General features: G+C 41.3%; 2 protein-coding genes across 3 annotated transcripts in view; one reads left to right on the forward strand and one right to left on the reverse strand.

Moving 5' to 3' along the window:
- Positions 1-24,864, forward strand: part of MIDEAS (mitotic deacetylase associated SANT domain protein) — a 59,043-nt gene that overhangs the window by 24,308 nt on the left and 9,871 nt on the right. For both annotated transcript variants that reach the window (XM_032691421.1, XM_032691422.1), the window contains exons 2-8: positions 5,977-7,678; positions 13,228-13,545; positions 14,492-14,837; positions 15,258-15,324; positions 21,418-21,560; positions 22,416-22,519; positions 23,788-23,863. In XM_032691421.1, the coding sequence (XP_032547312.1) occupies positions 6,212-7,678; positions 13,228-13,545; positions 14,492-14,837; positions 15,258-15,324; positions 21,418-21,560; positions 22,416-22,519; positions 23,788-23,863 (2,521 nt within the window). In that variant the 5' untranslated portion in view covers positions 5,977-6,211. The remainder of the gene's footprint in view (positions 1-5,976; positions 7,679-13,227; positions 13,546-14,491; positions 14,838-15,257; positions 15,325-21,417; positions 21,561-22,415; positions 22,520-23,787; positions 23,864-24,864) is intronic.
- Positions 20,405-24,864, reverse strand: part of DNAL1 (dynein axonemal light chain 1) — a 41,276-nt gene continuing 36,816 nt past the window's right edge. Inside the window, exon 11 of the mRNA XM_032691425.1 lies at positions 20,405-21,529. The gene's annotated coding sequence lies outside the window, so the exon portion shown is untranslated. The remainder of the gene's footprint in view (positions 21,530-24,864) is intronic.

The following is a 24,864-nucleotide window of genomic DNA, read 5'->3' on the forward strand; positions in this document are numbered from 1 at the left end:
TATCTGCCATGCATACTAATTTAGGTATGTGTTTGCTAGCCCCAGGCAAGCACCTTAAGGAAACTGTGGAAGTTGTCAAACTTCCTGGATGCTCTGCTTTCCCTTTTGTTGTCTGTCTGTCAGTGAAGCAGCTTTCCTTTCATCTCTTTGCCTTTATTATGGGCATGCTGTAGGATTCCTTTTTTTGCTATGCAGTGTTACAGAAACAAACCAGCCTTCCTGATTTCATAGCCTTTATTGATTCTAGTGATACAGTTCTCTAGATTAGTTTCTTACTGGGGTAAATGATTGATACCTGTTTACATTCTTTTGTAGTAGGCTTCTTTTAACTGGAGACTGTTCAGGTGGTTGGTTTTGCTTGTTCACTTTGGGCTTCAGTTGCTGCCCTTTTGTATAGAGATAGGCATTCTAGGTGTACCAATTGGGATAAGGTGACAGGAATGTAAAACCATCGTCTTCCATTTATGTTTTTGGCTGTCTTGGACACAGTTGTGTTTCTCGGTTGCTTTGAGCTTTCTCCCGCCTTTCTTCAGGAGATAGATTGCTGTGCTTGATGTATAGAATTTACAAACATGGTCTGTTTTCTGTTCTGTTACCTTTCCTGTTCAGGGTGTCTGAAGGTGGTGAGTAGGAGGTTGCAAACAATCTGCAGGAATTTTTATGTAGCTAACTGTCTGGAAGAAAATGTGACAGAGTGTGTGCGAGAGGCTTTGGAAGGAGGGATTGAAGCTGTTTTCATATACAGCAGGGTAAGCATAGGATATGTGCAATAAGGTTTATAAATGTTTTATCAAATGCAAAAATTGTCCCATGTTTTCTTCCCTTTCTAAGTTCGTACTCAAGACTGTTGCAAATGGTGCTGCTGGTTCTATAGGGGCAAATTTCTGTCAGCTGGAACAAGTTTCTTGTTTGTGATGCCCTGTATATCTTCAGTCATTGTAAAAGCACAAAGAACCAAAACCTACCTTATTGAACCTCTTTGATCCTGCTATTACACTGGAGGAATTAAATTTTCTTTTGCTCTTTCTGCACATGTGTAGATGGCACACCCAATTTTCATCTTTTACAGGTAGATTTAATTAAACCTGTGTTTTCCTGTAGGTTTGAAGGGGAACTGGTAGCTAGTATCCTTTATTCTGTGCTTAATTTTTGACTTTCCTTTTGTGTGATCTTAGAAGTGAGTTAGTTCCTCTGTTTCTGTTCCTCATTAATAAAACATGTGTCATGATTCTTTATGTTTCATAAATGTGGGATTTGACCATAATAATGAGCAAATTGGAGAAGGAAGGTTTGATTGGGCTGTGTCAGAAGGACACCAAGTAGCTTTCTGCATTTGACTTAAGTGTAACAATTGTTCTTGGAATCTGTTCATCATCATTAAAAGTGATTGAGGTTCTTACAGGGAAGATAGACAATTTCAGCTGCTGGCAGCAGGAGGACTTAGTGAGAAATGATTCTCATCACTCTGATTTGACAGATTTCCTGTAAGGAACTGTGACAGCATTGCTGTATATTAGCTAGAACCCAGGAGCACTTTATTTTACAGGAAAAAAACCCAACTAAAATAGAGGAATTTAAAAGCTGAGATGGTGGAATAGAAGATGGTCTATAAGCACTGAATCCTTAATTTTGCTGAGGTTTAAGGAGAAGTCAGAGTCTTTCCTGAGTCATTTCTGCAGCATTCTGTCAGAGAATTGTGTGCAAATTATCTCAAAGGAGATGAGGAGTGTGCGCAATTTAAACTTGCTTATCATGCCAGATACAGGTGGTACAGCAAATGGACTAAACAAAGCACAGGACAGCACAGCCCTCAACAGGTGAATTAAAGAGTAAAGTTTAAGCTTATTGCAGTGTGTGAGGTCATGATATGTGAAATTGTACAAATATGCACATGCTTAGTGAAGAGATATTTACAGACATGCAATAATGGTGGGTGGATATTAAGTATACATGCAACAAGTTTTAAAGAGAGGTAGATATATTTTACATTAAATGATTGCAGTTGAGTGTTTTTAATTTGTCCCCTAAATCAAATAACCTTTAATTAAGGTTTTATGGCAAACTCTTCAGGCTAATGTTAAACTGGGACAAGATGGTTGCAATGGATAAGGATGTCTAAACAATTCTGCTTTGGGTTGAGTAAAATCTGCTGATGGGTCCTCAGTGCTGGTACCAGCCTAGTGAGTGGCTCTGAGTGCCTGTGCCTTGCACTTCTCAGATATCTCTGCTTTGAAAGGACTTCATAATTTCAGAACCAATGTCCTGGATGCAGGCAGAGACTCCTCCACGGTTCTGTTTTATACTTGAGGAAGTCCTTCAAGATGCTCTGCCTGAACGTAGCCCACACGGTGTTTAATTTGTTTTTATGATTTTCTTTAAGGCAGTACTGCAGATACACTGGAGAAGTTTTAGCTAAAAATACTAGCTCTGACCTTTTTCAGTAAGGTCCCATAGCTTACTTTGCTTATGTATTTTTCATTTAATTCCAGAAAATACTGCATATGTGCCCACTGGGTGTATGTGTATCTAATTTGACATTCTTTTTAGGTCTAGAAGAGAAAGCCTTGCAATATGAAAAATTCCTTAGAAACCTGAAAATATTTACAGTTCAAGAGATGTTCTTGAATGTCAGAAGTTCCTGGCAGTGAAAACAACTGATGATGTTGCATGTCAAATCTTAGCCTTATTAAAACAAAATACACTGATGCTAGGTTCTGCTTTTTCTCTGTGCAGTGTAAAAGCAGTGCAAGGTGTGATAACACCTCAGTATATTTGGAGGTAAGACACAGTATCTTCAGGGAATTACAGTATTGGAACTGAATAAAGCTTTGTGCTTTATTCAAAGATAAGAAGTGGTCAGGGGTGTACTGCTCCAAAGCACACTTAAGGCTGAAAGTGTGTTGGCATTTTACTGTGCTACTGCAGGCTGACTCTTGTGCTGAAATTAAAATAAAACAAAAGGAAAAAAAGGCCCAAAGCTGGTAATTGGCTAGGATGATGATAGCATGAGCTAATCCCTCAACCTCAGGGAGGGAAGCCTGCTTAGTCAGAGAGCCAGCAGTGCTCATCCAGTGAAGCTGCCAAGTGTGAGCTTTCCTGAAGCATAGTCGTGCTGCAGCTTGAACATTTATCACTGCAGCTTAAACTATGGACTATTATTATTATTAGGATGACATAAAAGATATTCTTCTTCATTTTTTTCTATATAGAAAGAACTTCTAAAGAGCTGGTTTTATGATGTGTTCTTTTACCATCTAATATTGGATGCACCAAATCCTCTTTTGTTCTTGGTGATTGCTTGGTTAGGATATAGTTATTTTTGCATGTAACTGGGATAACTGGGATGTTCAGTAATCATGTCTTGTTCAAAGTACCTTAAATCTTTTTCCTCCTTGGTAATGTCCTTTTCACTATCCTGGGTCTTGTGCTGAAGAACAGGTTCACTTGTACATTCTTCTTTGCCTTTAGGTTATATCTGAACTTACTTAATTTTAAACTTTGCATCTTTTTATCTTCTTCCCAGATCAGTGCAGTTCTAAACTGGTCTGAGCTAGGTCTTGTAATGCTGGTGGCTTCTTATCTAGTAATGGAAAAAACAGAGCCAAAGTCCACACAACTGGAGGTTTGGAAAGCTGTGCTAATGCAATGCTTTCTCACTAACCTGAGAATCCTTTTGCTGAAGGTCTTCTGAATACTTGTCTGTGTGGTAGCTGCAAATCTCAGCCACCACTATTAAGAACATCAACTGTTTTTTTTGTGATTTTTTTTTAATTTTAATTTCTTTTTTTCTTCTTTTTAAATTTTTTTGAAGACAGGTTAAAAACATGGACCCTTGAAGTTGAATGCCAGCTTTTTGGCAGTTACTGTTACATTTTTCCTCAAGGTGTAGAAAATCTACAGCAGAACTTCAGAAAGCTGTCTGACAGATTAAAATTTGATCTAGTGATAATATCTTCTGGTTATCACAGAAAACCTTGCATTGTTTTTATTGTGACTGATCAATATAAAAGCAAATAGAAGCATCAGTGGAAGGAAAATTGTTACTAGGTTGTCTAGTTTGGAGAGAAAAACAGCTTGTGATAATTTCAGAAAGTAAGACAGTGTCAGAAACCAGTGTTAGTAGTATTACCTCAGGTCTTATGGTTTAGCTGTTAGCGCTGATACATTTGCAGTGCTGCAAAAAGCAAGGAGAGAGGATAACATTAATGCTTCTGAGAGGCATATAGCAACCTTTCCACCTCTACATTTTTGTGACCAGGGATTTGTTTCCTGCTGGAAGATGTTTTTTCCTTTCCTAGTGAACTTTTGAAATAGGAAAAACTTACTTTATGAAGTATTCACTTGTATACTAGTTGCAGTTTAGAGAGAATTTTCCATCTCACGTGTCCATAATTTCTCCTGGAGTTATTTTCGTCCTGGTTAGAGAGGCCTGGAAAACGAGCTGAGACATTGTGCTTAGAGGAGGGAGGAATGCCCTGGCTCTGTAATACAAGGTGGCAGGAGTCCATGATTTGTAGCCAGGGTGAAGGGGGAGGCAGCGTGGGGGAACAGCTATGTAACAGCCTGAGGAAGTGACTCACTTCACTCTGAAACACAGTCCCATGGTTCCAGTAGCACTGAAGCCAAGCTTGGCTTCTGAGGTGGAAGTTGTGTAAGTTAATTGAAACTCTTTGTCTTTTCCTCCTCCTCATGTTTCCAACCCCACCTCAGTACTGCACTGTGCCCATATCTGTTTAGAGGAAGCTCAGATTACAGGACTTCAGTGTGCTATATAATCTCTGTTTATTATTTTTCATTTTAAAGAGAGATAAATGGATCGCAGGTTTCATTGGAGTGGATATGTGTTAGTCTTACCTGCTCCACTCAAGAGAAACTTGATCATGTAGCAAAAGGACTGTAACAACAATAAGGTTTTAACGATTTGTTATAATCTTTCTGAAATATGTTGGCAACGTGAACTGAAGTGGAACAGAGTGCGTATTTAAAAAGATAGAGACTTACTCTTAATAACTTGAATGTTAGTAGTACTAGTTTAAGAATTTAATTAAATTTAAAACAAAACATTTTAAAGCGTTTTAAGTGTCCTAGTAGAAATACTAGCATATGTGTTAACACATTAGACGTTAATCCTGCAAGGCTCTTAGAGTTTGTGGATAGCTTTTTTTCTATGGAAGAAGAGGGTGAGAGGGTAGAATTGTCTTAGACTGCCTGTTACAGAAAGGCTTTCTTCTATTATGTTTGTAGCTCTACAGTAACAAATATTTACCAGTGTGTGGGAGCAGCTGTAACATTCTGCCTGAACTACTTTTTGGTATGACCTGAGCAGGAGCATTTGCTTTCAGCTGTTGAAGAAAACATCTGAGAGAGCAATAAGTAGAGCAGGCCCTGTCTCCAGTGCTTGGATGTTTGGTGGGCAGTTCTTAATTGGAAAGCAGCTGTAATGACTGGGGGGGGGGAGTGGGGAGCAGTGTGACTGATGAGCTGCTGCCTGTCCCTTTCCTTCAGAACACTGCATTGAGCATCTTGCTGTGTGTTTGGCTGCAGCCTTCGTGTACATGTGTGTGTTGTAAAGGTCTTTGGGAAATGTGGCCTTTTGGCAAGCCATGAAGGTTTTTTTGTTGTGTGGTTTTGAATTGAGATTAGAAACAGATTATTCTGGAAGACATAGAAGTAATTGGCCAGATGAGAGGGAGTTTAAGAGAAAAACCTTCAGGATGAGCTTAAGTGATTAGTCAGAAGTCTGTGTACAATTGGGAGTTGCATCATGCAAGTACAGCGTGATATCTGTTTTGTAAAACTAAGTTGTTTTGGTTTACATTCTTGTAGCAGGTCAGATCTATTGTTTCTTACCTGTATTATCCTGGTCTTCATTTCCATGGGAAACAGGACAGACATACACATTGTTGCTTATCGCGTGAATGTTCATAGGCCAGTTATGTCTGGTGATGATTCATTGCCAATGCTTCTCTATTTCAGGACCTGTAACTAAGTGGACCCTACTGACCTCTGAACCACAAAGTATAGGAGTGAAAAGAAGTGGAAGAAGCACACAAAGAAAAAGGAAGTGAATGCACTTTCCTCTGGACTTCTTTCCTGCCCTTTATTACTAAAACTGAATGGAAAAGAGAGACTTCTGTGCCTTTCCTCCCCCAGCCTTAGGGATGGGTGGATTGTAAATACTATGCATGCAGCCGAGAGAATAGGCTGAACCATGAATCTTCAGGCTCAGCAAAAGTCTTCAAGCAAAAGGACTGGGAAACGAGTTGCCTATTTTAATGAGCAGGAAATAGGTGTGTTGTCAAAAGAACCACAGCAGCAGCTTAAGGAAGGACAGTACTATGGTCATGGAGGGAATATACCGGTCTCCCAAACTATGGAGATTCCTCACACAGGAGGATTAACAAGTGCACCCAACAGTGTTGCTTTGATGAACTCTGTTTACAATCAAGATAGAGGAGAATCAATGATGATGCCCCAGTCAGTAACAGCTGTCAAATGGCAGAATTCACTAATGGGAAACCGGTTGCCAGAGAGGGGTGACAGCCACTGGCAGTCTCCACCTTCAGTGTGGAACCACAGTATGGTTTTTGGAGGCAACCCAAAAGGACCCCACTCCAATGCTGGTGCCCCAGGCTTCTATGGCCACCCAGAGGCCCTTAAAAGAAATCAAGAGAAAGGAGTGTTCGTGTCACAGCTGGACTTATATGGAGATGCTGTCCAGCAGATGATGTCCCAGAAGGCTCAGCTGGAACAGCAAGCCCTGGTTAGACAGCAAGCTCAAATGAATTCTTTTCATCAAATGCAAAAGCAGCAGCAGCAGAATCAAAGTCTGCCATTGCAACCTTTCCAACTTGCATTTGGTCACCAAGGTCAAAAGCAAGGTCTTCCTGAGTTGTTACATGTCTTTCAAGAAGCCCCAGCTTCTTCCAGTCCAGCATTTACTGCTCAACAAAAGCAGCAAGCTCTTCCTCAGCTGCAGCTGTTTGAAAATTTCTATCCTCAGCAGCAGCAGCAGCAGCAGCAGCAGCAGGCTGCCGCACAAACCTTTGGGTTGCAGCAAACTACTTCCATAGCACAACCTCATGTGGCAGCTGCAGCACCTCAGCATCACATGGTGGCACACCAGTTTCAGCAAACAGAGAGGAACCAGGAACTATTCAAGGCATTAACAGAGCAGAATCAACAGACTGTGCTACCTCAGACCCAGATTCCCTTTCCAAGAAGGTCACGGAGACTCTCCAAAGAAGGTGTCCTGCTGACATCTGCAGGAGAAGTGTTGACTTCCAAGCAGACAGAAGAACAACCTGGCAATTTATTTCTGCATCACTGGCAGTCACATCAGCAAGAGGTCCCATTACAGCATCCGTCTGAATCACTGGCCCACAACAAAAGTGGCTTTTTGCACCCCAAAAGAATGGATCTGGAGCAGAAGGATGTCCTGGTCAATAGTGAGCAGTGCCAGATGGAAACAGACAGGCAAGCCCCAGCCCAGAACGGTAGAGATGAGGAGAAACAGGCAGCAGCAGCTGAAGAAAACACTCAGAGAACTAATGATTTTCAGGGAGTCAGAGGTGGTGTAATCCAGAGTACTCGACGGAGACGACGTGTTTCTCAAGAAGCCAATTTGCTGACCTTGGCCCAAAAAGCTGTTGAGTTGGCTTCTCTTCAGAATGTAAAGGTAAGGTATACATCCTAACCAATATAGCACGTTTTAGACTACAAAATAGGGCTGAAATGAAAGGAATTTATGTTCATATGCAGGATAGGATGGTATCTTGAACTGTACGGCAGGGGCAGCTCTGGAGTGGAGGCATGTAAGTTCAACTACTGTAATTCATAGATGCAGGAGAGCAGAGATCTAATGGAGTGAAACCACCTAAGGGCAGTTTTATTTCACTAAAACTGAATGTGATTTTAGCCCAGGATTTCAAAATATGGATGTTTTCATCTTAGGCTTCAAGGTGTCAGGAATTTTGAGAGACAAGTGTAAGCAGTGTACTTGTCTTTTTACCAATTTAATGTTCTCTTCCTTTTCTGTTAAAAGACTGCTGCTTACCTGCCAGTTTTTCAGTTTCAGCAGTTGAAGCATTTCTAAATTGTGCTCTCTAAAAATTACATAATGGGCGTTCAATATTTCCCAAATATTAAATGCCTGAGAAAGCCTCACTTACATGAAGAACTTATACCAGGCATAACAAAGGTCTGTCTCATGCAGCATCTTGTTTCTGAGAATGACCTGAGAATAAAGTCTGCCTGTAGACTGTCTGTAGGGCTTGATGGGGAAGAAATCTAGTGTTGGCTGATGAGGTAGTTCACCTCTCCTGTCCTTTTGGCATCCCATCGGTCTAAACTGTACAGTATATATTCCATATGGCAAGATGATAGAGTTCAAAATTAACTATCCAAGGGGGAGGCAAGGGATTTTTGGAGTTGGGTGGAGTTTTTTGAGGGATTGTTTTTTGAGTATTTTCTTACAGTAGTGGTTTGACTAATCTTTCATTGAGTGTCTGTCACGAGAAGTAACCATACACTTTACCTTGGAAGCTTTTGCCAAAGGCTGATGAAATACAGATGTTAGGGCATGAGCCACTTTTACCTACAGTTTTTGCCACTTGTGTTGCTGCCCAGTCAGACAGCAGAGGGAAGAGTATTTTATTCCCAATCTTGTTCTCATCATCTTTTTTTTTCCTAGTTTGTTTGTGGCTGGTTTTTGCCCATCTCTTCCTTAGAGGAATGTGCTATTTCAGTGAAAAAACAGTACTAAAAAACAATGTGATGAATATCCATAGCCTGCTTCATCTCCTTCACAGCAGGCAGCAAACAGTAACTGATAGTTGATGCTGCCTTCAATCCTTTTTGCCCTTAACTCCAGTTGAACAAGCAGATTTGGTAGAAAACTAGTAGTAGTTAGTAGCATGGTCTGTTTGCTCATACATTTCCCAGCCATTGTGTGGTTATATTGCAGAAGGCCTACAGTTCACGTTGCACTCTGATCACCAACAGAGTGGCAAGAAAAAGCAAATAGAGCATCTAGGAAAAGGCCCTGAGAGGTGAAGGAAGGAATTGGCCATTTGAAGGCATGTCCGCTTGCAGCTTGATTCATAATGTAAAGACCAAACAGATAAGTGTTTTGACAGATGCTCTTTTGTTCTTTGCTGTTATGCAAGCAGCTTGTTTGCTTCCATGATGGCACTAGCAGAAGAACTCTATGTTTAGATCTGTTCAGGCCTTCAGGATAAGCTTTTGAAGGATGTTAAATTCTTACCTGAGGTCTGATGGATTTTACATCTTTAGGGGGTTGGATATCATGCAAGGGAGAAAAAGAAAACGTTAACTGGAGAAAAGTGATCTGCTTATCTTACTAGTGTCCTTCTGTTACAAACAACCTAGAAGCCTTCTCTGCATGGTTCTGTGAAGAGTGTGTACCAGGCTGTAGAGTTAAATTGTTGATGAAAGATACATCATATTTTGAACAAGTTGTTTGAACATTCCAATGTAGGTGTGTGTATCTTATGCAGAAACAGTATTCTGGACAGCAATATCTGTCTACATGCAGTGTCATGACTGATGCTTTGCACCAGAGCTGCCCATCACCTGTGCCTGCCTTTTTTCAGGTGGTGCAAGCTTATTGCTGCTTACAGGCTGTAGTAAATTCTCAACTCTTAGTTTTATGGTTTCATTTCACATATAGCTGTTATATTGAAAAGGGCAGTGTGATTTGTTGTCTTAAATAGCGCAGAAAACTTTTCTCAAATCTGAAATGGTCATCTTAAAAGTGTCTGCATTTAAATATTCCTTTATGGAAGGGAGACAGAGGTTTTGGTTACCTGGCCTCTTCGGTAACTTTGGTTACCAGGGCACCAGCTGCTACATACAAGAGAAAAAAAAAGTTTTATTTGTGGAATTGTGGTTCTGGACTCACCTACAAAAGAAAAAAAAAAGTTTTATTTACAGAACTTCTTCATGGACAAGCTTTCTTTTTAACTGCAGAGAGAAGCTGACTCTACTTGATGCAAAATGATGGCAGAAAGCACTGTGTGGGCAGGTGTTTCTGAAAGCCTGGTGTGCTTTCTTGTCTGATCACAGCAGTGGCCTTGAAACAGTTCTTCCAGCTGTTGCAGTTGAGTTTTGTCTGTGAATTCTGAGTTTTTTAGAAACAACTTGAGGGATAGGCAGGATCAACGCCAGGGACTGTACTAGTTCACCCTGCAATATTTATTCAAGAGTCTAAGTGAAAGTGCAACAAGTTGCACTTGCTGGAGTTATCCAGCTGACCTGCTGCCCCAAATTCTGCAACAGGGATGCTGAGGTAGCTGAAAATCCCCTAGCAGTTCTAAAACTGAAGGTCCCATCCCTTGGTCAGAGACTCCTTTCTGCTTACCTCTAAGAATAATCGAACAGTTGAGAAAATATTTGGAGATCTGAAACAAGTAGCTTAATTCCAAAATTAGTCATGTCCCCTCTTAGTAAACCTTAGGTATGTGTGGTCTTTCATGACCAGAAAAGCTCTGGTGCAGACCAGAACATCTTTAAGGATGTCTCAACTATTTATATATTTAAGTTCCCAGTGGTGCCTTTTCTCAACCTTTGCTCCTGTTCGGGTCTCCCCTTCCTCTTTTCTGTTGAAGGGTCATCTCTCCTGTCATTAAGGAGGAGAGTCCTTTGCTGGTAACCTCCCAGTCTTGAAAATAAAAAGAGCGTGGTTAGCTGATTGTACAGTCAGAGAAAAGTGACATCTTTTGTGTGACTAGCTGCCATAATTTCCTCCTTGTAGTCAGGAAATTAGTTCATGACTCTTGACTACAGAGATCTGTGTAGCACACAGGAAGTACCTGAGGTTTGTAGATTGGTCAGAATTGGTGCTTGTTCACATATTCCCATTGTGATTACTTGTTTTATTGCACAAAGTGGGCCAAAGTGCTTGCACTAATGAGAGCTACATCAGGTGGATAAAAAGTAACCTGATTAAAACCAAGACTTTTCTTGACAGTGGTCTGAACAATGTGGTGTGAATGCGCTGCTCCAAACAGTGGTTCAAAACTACCTGCTGTGGATCTTGCTGTCAGGAGATGACCCCAGAGCTATTCCAGGTGTTTAACTAGGCTTCAGTAATAAGGTGATTACAGCATCAATTTCCCTGATGAATGGAGGCCTATGGAGAGCAGCATGTGTGAGCTGCTTCTTCAGGTGTGGGCAGGACCAGTAGGCATAGATATCTGTTTCCAGTAGATGACCTGTTCATGTGTTTAAAAGGCATCCTTGTTAGTCTCTCTTTCCTGAAGTGATGGAGGGAGGCTATGAAAATTTACAAGAGTCCTTTACTACCTCGAGGTAGTGGGTCCTAGAGACATGTCTGTCAGCATGAATGCTCTCCAAATCCAAAATCGGTAGTTTTATGGGAAAGTACAGGTGTATGTCAGCAGCCTGGAGTGAAGGCAGATCCTTGGAGCTCATTAATTTCTCCTGAAGCGCAATCTGGGACAGCGGAAGCCACTCGTGGCTTTACAGTTGTGTGTTTCATCACTGCGTGGTAGGGGCAGACATTTGCAGTTTCTGTGAAGAAGCAGTCAGACTTCTAAACTGCAGTGTCGTTTACAGGATAAACCTTTCTGTGCTCACTTAGCCCTGCTCTAATAAAAGGTCTTGGAAGGAGGCAGTCCTGAATCTTCTTGATATAGTAGATTTTAGGTGCTCAAGCTTGGTACCTGGCATATTTTGAAGGCTTAATGTTTTCCAGGGTGGACCTGCTTGCTCTTAAAAACAAAAAAAATTACCAGGACTCTCATTTGGAGAGAGACCAGAGCACTAACCCTAGGCTCTGACTGATGCATGTTGTGACAGTACAATTGTGCTTCCCTCATATAGTATCAAAATGGGACTTCAGCCTAGTGTCCTTCTAGCTATCATGGGCCAGCTGAAGCATGTTCTCTTGCTCATCAGTGAAGCTGAATGACTTTCTTCATCTGTGACCACAGTGAAATGACTGGGGTTGTGTCTGAACCCTTAGGACAAAACCTCTCATATCAGCTTTTTCATCAGGACTAGGTACTCATTATGACACACAATAGGTTCTGTTTGAGGGCTTCAGTAAATCCCTGCAAAATTTTGAAAGTCCAGATTGGAGACCTGTTGCCATATCTGAGAGATTATGTGTCTTAGTTTCTACCTAAAAACCACAGCTGTTCAGCTGGATTTCTCAATAGATTGTGGCTCTGATGGAGGATGACTTTGCATACTTGATCCTATCCAAAGGCTTTCCAAACAGAGCTTGAAGGTGGGGAGATGTTCTGAAACACCAAAAGGAGCATCTTCTACAGCTTCTACACTGCACTTCATCAGAGCTCAAGAAGACCTTTTACATCCCTGGAGAGAGGTGTTTTTGAAAGTTGTATTTAACATCTGGCTTCTAAGTGAGCTGGCAAGTGCTTCAGAACTGAGAGTGAAATGAACATGTTGATAGTAATTTGAAGGACTAGAAATCAATGTTCTCTAGCAGTACTTAAAGCCATTTGGTGTTAGAGTATTCATGTGTTTATCCAGTAACTCATCCTCTGTTCCCATATCCTTGGAGCTCAGTGTGATAGGGTTTCCATGAGTAAAACAGACATGGAAACCATAATGTCAATGCCAAAAGTGCTGCCTTGCAGAATCAACAATACCTTGTTGATTCTCCAAGCATAAGTCCTTCATGCTCAAGCCTAGTTAGACAACAAAACTTAAAGGCTCAAGTTATAATAAGAAAAATTCTTTTTTCCTGTAAGTCAGAAAAAAAAATGCAGCAAAAAGCTAGCTCTGCTTTTTTTTTGTGTGTGAGAGATTTAATTAAGATATGATCACGGTTCGGTCTTTCCTGGAACAGAAATCGAGTATTTGAAATTAATAACCTGCAGCTTTTGATCATTACTAGAACTGAACAACCTTTGCTGGAAGTTATAAAGCAGGGCACAAATTTATCTGGAAAATAAAATGTCAAAACATAGGTAGCGAAATGATTCTTAAGAATGATGTATATAAATATTCTAGCAGTTGAGACTATGGGCAGTCCTCAAGTAATTCTGTAAAATTTTGGTAACACTCTGAAGTATTCTTTTTCCTTTAGTAATACCTCCAAATCCATTTCAGCTTGCAAATTGCATTGAGAAACTTGATATACACTGAAGGTGAGATATCATCTGATTTATTATGCAAGTACTACAGAACTTTTTAGGAATCTATTTTTCTTCTCAGGAACTGGATAATTCAGAGGAGAAGAGTGTGCTGGTAGCAGCTCCAGGACCTGCAGCTGCAAAAAGTGTTGTGGAATTTGCCAGTTCTTCACCAGCTCCCAAAAAAGCCCGGGAGGACAACAGCCTTGTGCCTCTTATCATTCCTGTGTCTGTGCCAGTGAGAAAAATTGACCTGCAGAGCCTTGAAAAGGAAAAGTCTGAGGATGGAAAGCTGCCGAGAGGCCAAACAAATGATCGAGCTCCTTGTGAACGCAAGCCTTCTGTGATAGTCACTCGGAGGCGATCTAATCGTAATACTAACATGGAAACCTCAAGTCAGGTATGGATAGGCTAAGAAACCAAAGATGGGCCAGATCTGTTAGATTTAATTATGCAGTTTTTAGCCATAAACTTTTCTATGAAAGTAGTTTGATCTCAGGCCTTGAACTTGGAATGTGTGTAGTCTAGGGATTTTTTTTTTCATCATAATATTGCCATATATTTGGGCATTGCTGGCTTTTCATGACCTACAGCTAATGCTATGCCCACTACTAAACAGTGAACAAAGCCATATGGGCAATACTACTAGATTAATTGTCTGTGCCAAGAGTGGTTTCTCCATACATTCATAGATAATAATAAATTGTACAGAGTGCACATATCTCTCTCTACGAATAAAATCCAAGGTGAAGATTTATTCTCATGGAGCTGAAACCTCTTACTGAGGTTCTGAAGGTCGCTACTTGTGTTCCCTGGTAGCGTGAGTGAGTAGGTGGGTTGATTTGTTGATTTTTTTTCTTTTTTTTTTTTTTTCCTTTCATCTCTCTTCTATCCAGAAGTACAACAGATTGTTCAGATATCAGAGAAATGGCAGGAATCTAAGTAATTCTCTGAAATTAGATGCTTGACCATCTAATAAAATATTGTTATATTGTCTTCTGTTCTCTTACTGCTATTTGATATCACACTGGTATACCGGGATTCTGCTATGCTTTTGTGTCCTCTTTTAAAGTTACTATGAAGGTTGGACCAGATGTATGTGTAGTTCTTGTAAAATATAACTCTATAATCACTCAGAGGTAGTGCTGCTACCTAATAATTCCTGTGTCCATTCCATTCCCTGTCTTCTTCCTCCCTCTTTCCTTTTGTGCTAATTATTGACACCCCCCCCCCAACTGTCCTATCCAGATTTTGAGCTGCCATGAAAGTGTGTTGTCATCTCTCTGAAGTTTTTCAAATGACCTCAGGTTTTAAAATTAAAGTATGTAATTTTTTTTTTCTGCTAGCATGAAGATGCTGTTCCAAAGGATGAAGCAGAGGGCTTTGCCCGAAAACCAAAGCAGCGGCCAAGACCTGAGCCACTCTTCATACCACCAAAAGCTGGCACCTTTATTGCACCCCCTGTTTATTCTAACATTACTCCATATCAGAGCCACTTACGGTCACCTGTCCGTCTGGCGGATCATCCTTCAGACAGGAACTTTGAGCTACCTCCTTACACTCCTCCACCAATTCTTAGTCCAGTGAGAGAAGGATCTGGGCTATATTTTAATGCTATCCTCTCTACAAGTGGTCACTCGGTTCCACCTCCAATGACACCGAAAAGTGGTCACAGAACTCTTCTTAGATCAAGTAAGTTTTTACTTTATCCTTCCTTTCCTGGGTAATCTATGATTAGGAACTCTGGAGTAATAGAGGGAAGGTTATGCCTTTAGGAAGTGTGGTTGTGTGAAACTGGGGCTTCTTAATCACTGTCTGGGGAACTGGGATGGAGGAAATGTGTTGTTGGGGGTGTTAAGACTCGTTCATGGGCAGTCTGCAACACCCCCTGCTGACGTTCTTCAGAATGGAAAAGTCGGTTCCTCTGTAGCAGATTATCAGTATCTTGAACTGAGGGGAGGAGGGCACGTTCTTTGTCATGTTAAGCTCCTTTAGTGTGTGGGTACCTTTTTTGAGAGATGGACAGCTCTGATTAGATTTGCAGGCTGTGTGAAATGTAAATCTCAGATATGAAGCTGAGCTCTCTGAGCAGTTATTTTTTTCTGCTTGCAGATAGTTCAGAAGTTACCCCTCCTGTTCTTACGGTAGTGGGGGAAGCCACCCCAGTCAGCATTGAACCGTAAGTACACCATAGATCCTTAGCGTCTTAGTAAATGTGCTTCCTTTCTTCCTCCTAAAACTTCAGGCTGCTCTGTGTACAACTGGGGTATCTGTTAGAAGTATTAAAGCTTTTCCTACTGGTGATTCAAAATATAAGTTGTCTTCATTAAAAATTACTCTGTACGAAAAATAATGTTTGTTGGATGTAATTCTGGAGATAATAATTGCTTTCTGTTACTGCTTGTCTGTCTCTGGGCTGAAATACTATTAGTTAACTAAGGGTGAATCTGTCCTGTTTTGTTGTATAGGAGCACTTTGTATGCTGCATTTGTTTTAGTGGGAAGATAATGCTCTTTTAAAGGAAGGACAGAACAGTATGGAAGACTGTAGTTAGCTCTCATGAACCGGTCAGATCACTTTATCCCTGTGGTGTGTTTTAGCTGCAGCACAACTATGAACACTTCACTCCCCCCAGGCGAGCTCAGTAGAAAGTACTGCAGCCGGTGGCATATGGGGGATGTGCCCTGAGCTAATAAACCTTGTTAGTCGTTTTAGCTGACTGTGTGCCAGGAAAGCTCAGATGTATGTGGATGCAGCAGCACTACGGAACACAATTTGGGGATAGTGCAGCTGGTGTTGTAAGCTTAGGCTTGGGGCCAGTCCTGCTAAACCTGAGCAGAGTAGCAAATGTCTCTGCACAGCCTTTGCAAATGCTCTGGGAAGTGTTATCAGCTCAAGCTCAGTGCTGCAGAACTACACCAAGGTAGTTCCAGTTCATTATTGCACCTAGTTAATGAACTCTTGCAAAATCTAATCATGGAGATGCATGGCATGGAAACACCCATATTGGATAAAGACACCCACGTGGCTCTGCACTGACTGTACAGTGTGGAATCTCCACTCTAACTCTGCAGTGTATCCTGTAACATTTGAGATATTTAACTCAAACTCTCTCCAGATAAATACAGGGCTTATTTTGCTTTTTCTTCCAAAATGACTTATATTTTAAAAATGGACTGGAGCATTTGTTGACAATTTATTTTTTTCTTGCCCTTTTTCCATTGTGTCTTCCTGTTTGAAGTTTGATTTTCTGCACTTGTGGTAGGAGGCTGTCCTGAGCAAGTGTTGCAATTGTGAATTAACCCAGATTATTCTTGTCACCTTTGCAAATCTCCTCTAGACTGAGCCCATTTATGAAAATAAACACATTTGGTGTTGTTTAAATCCGTTTTAGAAACGGTCTAATTCATCTTTTTGCTGTTGGTTCATTTCACACTAATCTAGGGGAACTTCTTGAAAAGATTTTTGTTTCTCTTCCCTCCCCCCCCCTTCTCCTGTTTTGATCTTTGACCTCTCTGTGGTGCAATTGCCTTTGGCTGTTGTGTCTGTTGGTTTAAATTGCTGAAGTTAATGGCATAATGTTAGCTGTGAGTTCAGTTGTGTGTGAAAATTTGAGGACATGTTGCTGGAAGTTTCAAACCATAGTAACTTAGTAATGCAAGTTCATTTCCATTTGCCAAAAGGGAGTTACGTGCAGAGTTGTCTTGCTGTCATTGTCATTGTCTTACTGAACAGATGTTTAAGCAGGTAGATAGATAGCTTTTAACTTTTAACCACGATAAATTAATAAACTGGTGTCATTCTGTGTTTGGCAGCAGTGTTGTGGTCAGTTATATAGACATACCTTCCTTGAAGAAAATGTGGCAGGAAGCACTTTTTTTGTAAAAGAAAAAAAAAATGTTTAATTTTATTTGTAGTCTTGACCCTAATTTGTGATTATGCAATAAAGTGTTCTTAATTGCTTGAGCTTTCACAAACCTTCTGCTAATGCTTCCCAAAAGGTCATTTCATTGCAGAGATTTGGAATAGGAAATGTGATAATGAAGCTTAATTCTTTGTGAAGTGGTACAATAGGCAGTTGGTGTCACAGATCCTTGTGTCCTACTGGTTTTGTAATTCAGTTGTGTTAAAGTCTTGAAGCTACCCCTCAGCTAGGCAGCCTTAAATGTAGCTGTGATGTATCAGCTGTGAATCACCTTCCCAATTCACAGCCTCAGTTCAGGATGTTGCCACACTCAGCTGCCCAGTGGGCATCGCAGGGGCACCATCATTGCTTACAGGCAAGAACTCTTGTTGTACTGATATCTAGGCTTCATCAGCAAAGGAACAGTGGAATAATGCTTGAGGTGGACCTCTGGAGGTCCTCTGGTCCACCCCCTTGCTCAGAGCAGGCCAAATTAGATCAAGTTGCTCAGGTCAACTCTTGAAGTAGAATGCCAGCTTTATTTGGCATTGCAGGTAGAAGGTGCAATTCTTAGTCTTTGCTAGCACAGAGATATCATTCCAAGTTTAGTTTCAAGATAAAAAGTAACTTCTGATCGCCTTTCAGGAAGGCCCACATCCTTTCCCTCCAGCTTTTCCATTTGTATCTTTCCTTCTCACAAGTAAAGTCAGAGGAGTCTGTGTCTTGGGACACAAAATCTCTAAAATTTCCTAGTGCAGTTAACAGTCTTTTTATCTCTTTGTAGTGTGTAGTGGGTTGTCTTTGACTGGATGCCAGGTACCCACTAAAGCCGTGCTCTCACTCCTCTCTACAACTGGACAGAGGAGAGAAAATATAAGAAAGGGTTCATGAGTTGAGATAAGGACAGGGGCAGATCACTTACCTATCACCATCATGGGCAAAACAGACTTAAGAGTGGGGATATTAATTAAATTTATAACTAACAGAATGAGAGCAGGAGAATGGGAAGTAAAGTAAGTCTTATAAACACCTTCCCCCACCCCTACCTCCTTACCAAGTTCTACCTCCTCCCCCCACAGCGGCGCAGAGAGACAGGGAATGGGGGTTACGGTCAGTTCATCACACGTTTCTGCCGCTGCTCAGAGAGAGGAGGAGTCCAGCGTAGGGTCCCTCCCATGGGAGACAGTCCTTCACGAACTTCTCCAGTGTGAGTCCATCACATGGGCAACAGTTCTTCACAAACAGCTGCAACATGGGTCACTCTTCCACAGGGTGCAGTCCTTCAGGCACAGGCTGCTCCAACATGGGTCCTCCACAGAGCCACAAGTCCTATCAGGAAAACCTGTTCCAGCATGGACTCCTCTCCTCATGAGTCAGCAGGTACCTGCCAGGACCCTGCTCCATCATGGGCCTCCCATGGGTCACAGCCTCCTTCAGGTATCCACCTGCTCCAGCACGGGTCTCCTCCAGGGGCTGCAGGTGGATCTCTGCATCCCTGTGATCCCCCATGGGCTGCACGGGCACAGCTGCTTCACCATGGGCTGCACCACGGGCTGCAGGGGAACCTCAGCTCTGGTGCCTGGAGCACCTCCTACCCCTCCTTCTCCACTGACCTTGGTGTCTGCAGAGTTATTCACATGTTCTCACTCTGCTCTTCTTTGGCTGCAATTTTCATTTGCACAGTAGCTTTTTTTTTTCCTTCTTAAATGTGTTATCACAGAGGCATTGCCACCATTTCTCATTGGCTTGGTCTTGGCCAGTGGTGAGTCCATCCTGGAGCTGCCTGGCACTGGCTCTACCGGACATGGGAGAAGCTTCCAGCAACTTCTCACAGAAGCCACCCCTGTAGCCTCCCCACTACCAAAAACTGGCCACAGAAACCCAATACAAGGTGACAGCAAAGTGTCAGTTTTCCGATGTCATCCCTTCTAGGGTAGAGCATAATCCATAACCCTTTCCTCCTCTGTGAAAGTGCAGGCCATAACAGTAAGCAAGACTAATCACAGTGAGCAGAAGACACCACATGAACATCTCTCTGCAGTATACCACAATGTGCTGAGAGGAGGGCTGGCTTACCAGGGTGGTTGTTTTGCTTTGTTTTCTAGCCATGTCTTCTCAGTGTTGCATGAAATCTCTTGCTTTTTATTTTTAGTCTGGATTGTGCTTTTTGTGTCCAAAATGAAGAGAACATGGGAAGGAAAAATGGAAGACATTTTCAACTGCTTTAGTTCTTCCCTGCCCATGGCCATGATTTGTGTCATGTTCCTATTGATTTACCTTCGATAGGTATTGGAGATAGGTATATGTTTTTGGGAAAAAGACAGATAGTATATGGCAGCCTGTTTAAAACTTCCCTGTTACATCTATCATGCTGGATGTCAACTTGCCATCACCTACTGAGAGAAAGTTAGCACCAGTCTGTGTATCTAGCAGATTCTGCTTGTCCAAGTAGGAATCCCACCCCGACAGAGTTGAGTTGCTGCTGAATGGATGATGAAGTCAGAACAAGTGTGTAGGCTAGTTAACTTCTGTATCTCTTTGTTTACATATTCCTCTTAAGTAAATCTGAGTCTGCTATAGATGCAAAAGAAACAGTTTTTAAAATCTCTTTTTATGTGTGTTAGAAGTCAGACATTTTTTTGAACACAAGCTTTTCTAGCACATGACATCTCATGATTCCGATGTTTACTGACAAAACCAAAATGATGTATTGGGTGTAAAAGAGGGAAATAAGATGTTTGCTTTTTCTCCTTAAATGGTACTTGTTTCCTTCCCTTTGATATCTTAGGACTTCAAAATGTCCTATTGAAACACTTGCTAGTATCTCTCTGGATTTTTGTATGGGTTATATGTGTTGTTTCAAGGCCTACCCACACCTTTTCCAAACTCTTGTTTTTGTAATGGACATGCATGTGTCATTTCAGTATACCAGAGGAGGAGAAAAGTCTGGATTTATTTCTTGGATGTTTTTGTTACTATTCCTTATTGCACTAGATCGTGCTTTTTCTCTGGTAGTTGTGCTTCTCCTCATACTGGGGGGACACGAAGCCAAGACTTGAGAATTATAGGAAACCTTGCCAGGGGGTTTTACCTTCTTTCTAATGAAGCACCTCCAGAATTTAATCATCTTGTGCACACTGCCTGATCTGTCCTCTCAAAAAAAGAGCTTATTTCTATATACTTTACTGTTTCAGGAGCTACCAGTGTGGTGCTAGTTAACTGATATCTGAAAGAGACACACTTTTGCATTAAGTATAAATACTTTATTTCAGAATAGGAGGTTTTCATTGTATTCTAAGTGGTCTGAGCAGCAGCTGTTCTCAAATGTCTTAGATTTTCTGATATCATGGTTTCCTGAAGGGTTTTTTCTTTTTGCTTACTTAGCTTGAACATTTCTTTTGTTCTCTCTTCTGGACCTCTGAATTGTATGTATAGTTTCTGTGTTACTTAGAAAGTTATCCTTGGCCATATTTTGCAGAGTTTGTGTAGCTACTGCTGTCTCTCTGCATATTTTGCCACTGAGACATAGAGTAATGATAAAGTACTTCCAGGCTGTCACTACTTGCTGTGCTCTTGGTGTAGACCTCCAGACCTCAAAGTCTGGTAGAAGAGTCTTTTTGTGGGGGTTCTTACCTATCTCTGTGCACAAAGTCACATTTGCTAGTACGGAGTAGAATGTCTCTGGATGGTCCTTTGACTTAAAGCAAGTGTAGGGCTCTGTTGATTGCGTGTAGTGAAAAATCTGTGTGCTGATTCAGATCTAAAAGTATGAGATTGCTGCTAACAGAATGGGATTTGGTTTTGATACAGAATGAGCAATACTGCTTTCATTACTTCCTATTTTTTGTTTAAGTTGTTAGAAAGAATATCTAGAAGACACTAGCTTGTGTCAAGATCATAACAGACCAAATTTTGATCCTGCTTTGAATTGGCATTTGGACCAGATGGCATTGTGTAGGTTGAAAAGGACTTGTGGAGACTATGGTTCTGCTGTTATGGCTGACAAAACCCTGATACTTAAACAGGCTCACCCGTCTTATGCATGAGGAGCAAGCTTGCCATAAGAGGAGTCTGTGTGACAGCCTCTCAAAAAGTGATGTTTATTGGAAGCTAATAACTGTTATTTGAGCACCTATTAGGGGATGCTAATTTAAATACAACCTCCAACGGTTGCTGATAAGACAATGGAAACTGGTAATGGACATAAAACGTCTCAACTTCTGAGTCATAATGTAACCTACAACACTGTTGTGTTATATGCAAGAGCCTGCTGCATTTGTTTCTTCATAATTAGTGTTTCTAGCAGAGATGGAGACTTCCTGGATATTGTAAAGGGGTCCTGACTGTTACTTTTCTCCTTTCTTGCAGGCGAATAAATGTAGGAACTCGCTTTCAAGCAGAAATCCCATCACTCCAGGACAGGTCTCTGGCAGAAGTTGATGAGCATAAAGCAGAGCTGGTGTGGCAACCGTGGGGCGACCTGGAAACCAACAAAGACACCCAAGAGAATGGTAAGAAGGTGGAAGGCTGGTAAATAGGACTGAATTGTCACAGTGGTTTTAGGGTAACCACAGATCTACTGTAGGCGTAATTTAAAATCTCTGAGCTGCCAGTCAAGTGACATGTTTGAATGGTCTTGGAAACAGTTTTAGGAGTAAAACGTGTTTATCAGGTTGCATGTGTGGGGAGGGGGAGGTTGGTAGGATTGTTTTTTTTTTTTTTAATTGACAGAAAACTGGGACCATTTGTTTCTAGTCAGGTAAAGAGCAGCCTTTTGCTCAGTGAAGCTTCACTGTTTTTGTTAACATTTGAAAGCCACATACACTTCTGTATTTTTGAGGGATGTTCTGGACATAATAGTAAATTTTGGAAAAATCAAGTTTGTAGACAGAAGTCAGGATGAGGAAGCAGGAGTTATGGCAGCTAGTAAGCAGACTTGAGGAGCTGTCTGCTTTTGTTGCAGATGAGTTGTGGCCTGTATAAATCCTGAAGGGAAGAGGAAGTGGGCAGGCTTGGAAGAAATCTTTCTGATTAGAGAGGAAAAAGGGTATTGTGAAATGGAAATTCACAGTATAAGAGGGGATTCAAGAAGTTGCTGAGGTGAAGGGAGGTGGGAAGACATTATAGGAGGGAGGAGATTTGCAAGAAACTCTGTGTGGAAACAGTACGGCATGACCTTGCAGTCTAATGAGTTCTTGGGTCCAAATTTGACCCAGATAAATTTGCAGGGACATTCAGTTTCTCTGAAAGTTTTACTTTCTGTTATGCCTAGTCCTCCTTCAAAAGAGCTAATTAATCATGGAAATCTGTAGGAAATTTCATTTTAATCCTCTTACCTGAATTTTTTTGTACTCCTCTGGAAATAGTGGAAAACCTGCTAGCTGCTGCCTGTTCAAGCATTTTTCCTGGGGCTGGAACCAACCAAGAGCTGGCGTTGCATTTCTTACATGAAGCAAAGGGAAGCATTCTGGTGAGTCTTCCCAGGTGTTCAACTCAGTGTGGTCAAAGAGGTTTGGGAAGGTCAGATAACCTTTCACTCCTGAGAGGAAAGCCTTGCAAACTCCTTGCAATGCATCTGGCTTCCACTGTTTAGTGTCCCTTGGATGTCCCTGAAGTGGGTTCTGTGTGATGTACAGTGCCATGTTCACTTACTATCTTTTATGTTTCCAACTTCAACATGTTTGGCTTTTTAAGAGATGCACTGAGAGTCTGCCAGGGTGAGTGAGCCAAGACTGATAAATGAGTCTTAAATGTTGTCTTCCTGGGAAGATTACCATGTTGGAAGGAAAAATAAGAGGCCGGGGCTGAAGCTGAGACAGAGTGCAATGTTTTTTTCTTTTTGTTTTGGCAGATCCATTTAACTTCTCTGTATCTGTAGAACGGCTGTGCTGCTACTTTTTTATCAGTATTGTAAGACGTGATACACTTCCATTATTGTGCTTTGACACTTCTGGGAGTGGTCAGGAGTATCCCACACTTTTGCCTGACTGCTTGTTTCTTGTCCCCTGGTGCTGAATTTGTGATACTGCATTTACCTGTATGGAGAAGAGAACAAATACAAAGTAGTTTTTGTGTGCATGTGTTGGGTTTCTGCCAGCCCACGTTGTGAGTGCTGTTTGGTGCCATTAGGGAGGAGCAGGACTGCCTCTGGCAGCAGGAGCTCGTTGTTCAGGTGGTTTACACTGCCAGTGGAAGCATGACTCTGTTGTCACACTTCCTACTAACTTTGAAAGCACTTCCAGTTTAAATACAAGTGAAAAAGCAGCTTGAGAGGTGGGGGTTTTTTGTGTATGTGCACGGAATATTTCAGTCGTGTGACTGCTATTTTATTTTGAAATATTGCTTAGTTAAGAGAGATCAGATCACAATGACTTGGATGTGTAAGCCAGGCATAATTTAGGGCAGCGTTTTTGGATGTGAGTATGTAATAGAGGCCTTTGGTTAATGAGAGGAAACTGCTGCATGGTCTCTGTCTATGGAATTGGCTCTCTCCCAGTACTGTGGTGATTGTATCAATTCACAGATGTGAAGAAGTGATAAGAACAAACCACTTGCCTGTGGTACCCAAGACTAAGTGGATAGTCAAGAACGTAATTTTTGAAGTTGTCTGAACTGTTAAACTGTGCTATGGTTCTTTTCAGTTAGCTTACCACAAAAAGGGGAGGATTAACAATTGCCTGATATTTGTTTTTAATACCCCAAGCATTAAATTCATTATTTTACTTGTATTTATCTTAGGGAGCTCTGACCAAACTACTGTTGAAGAGGCCAGTGCGGCCGCCTACCCACCCTTTGGCAGATTATCACTACACAGGTTTGTTAACCGAATAACTCTGTGCTGCCTGCTTATCATACTGGAATTTTTCTATTATTTTCTGATTTTTTGAGGAACTCTGTAACATTACAATAAGATTAAAAGACCACTCCTCTCCCATAAATCAAATGATGACATGCCAGAAACTTTGCCTGTGCAAATTATGACACTTATAAGAAACACTGCATCTTTCTGAATATGTGCATGTGTGTGTTGGCATATGTATGTGTTCTGATTTCCTTTATGGGGAAAAGAAAATGCAATCCCTTGCACTGAGCCACAGAGAATGCAAAAAGATAGAAAGAAAGGCTGCCATTGCCTTAGAATCACAGCCTGTCTGGCATGAGTTTCCAGGGTAGCATTAAGCAGGGGTTTTATGACAAAGAGCTTTCAAGCTTGGTGAAGAAGCCTCAGCCAGCTCTTGATGCCTGTCAGTGTTTCTGCAAAATTTAAGTGTCATAAACTGCCTCTGTAGTCTTGCACCTAATTAGAAAGTAGTCAGCTGTGTGACACTAATTTCAGTGATCAAGAGTAACCTGAGACACCTGAAAGACCTGATGTAAGGTGGTAAAGCATAGAAATTACATTTCTTCATTATTACACACTGCTGCAATGGTTGGCAAATATTACTTGATTAATATCTAAAAGGAAGGAAGGAGTTAAAATTGTGTTTATTATTAGAGGCAAGGAATATTTGAGGAATATTTGAGATATAATAAATCTTCAAGTTCAGCGGATTGCTGCTGGAAGAGAAGATCCTGTTCTCCTGCCCCACCATTTCCTGTCTATAAAATCTAGTGACTGGGCCACCACAAAGTATGTCTATTCACATTGCTGTTTGGTTGGGCAACATCTTAGTTCATCTAATTGAGTGGTTTTTCAAGCTGAACTGAGTTAACCTGTGGTGATGAGCATTAGATCTAACACAAAGGAAGTGACGAGAGGAGAACTGAGGTGGAGCAGTAGGGGAGGGTTTAACAGCAGTCTGCAGTTTTGCTGGA

Source organism: Chiroxiphia lanceolata, chromosome 6 (genome assembly GCF_009829145.1).
Source record: "Chiroxiphia lanceolata isolate bChiLan1 chromosome 6, bChiLan1.pri, whole genome shotgun sequence".
NCBI classification, from domain to species: domain Eukaryota; kingdom Metazoa; phylum Chordata; class Aves; order Passeriformes; family Pipridae; genus Chiroxiphia; species Chiroxiphia lanceolata.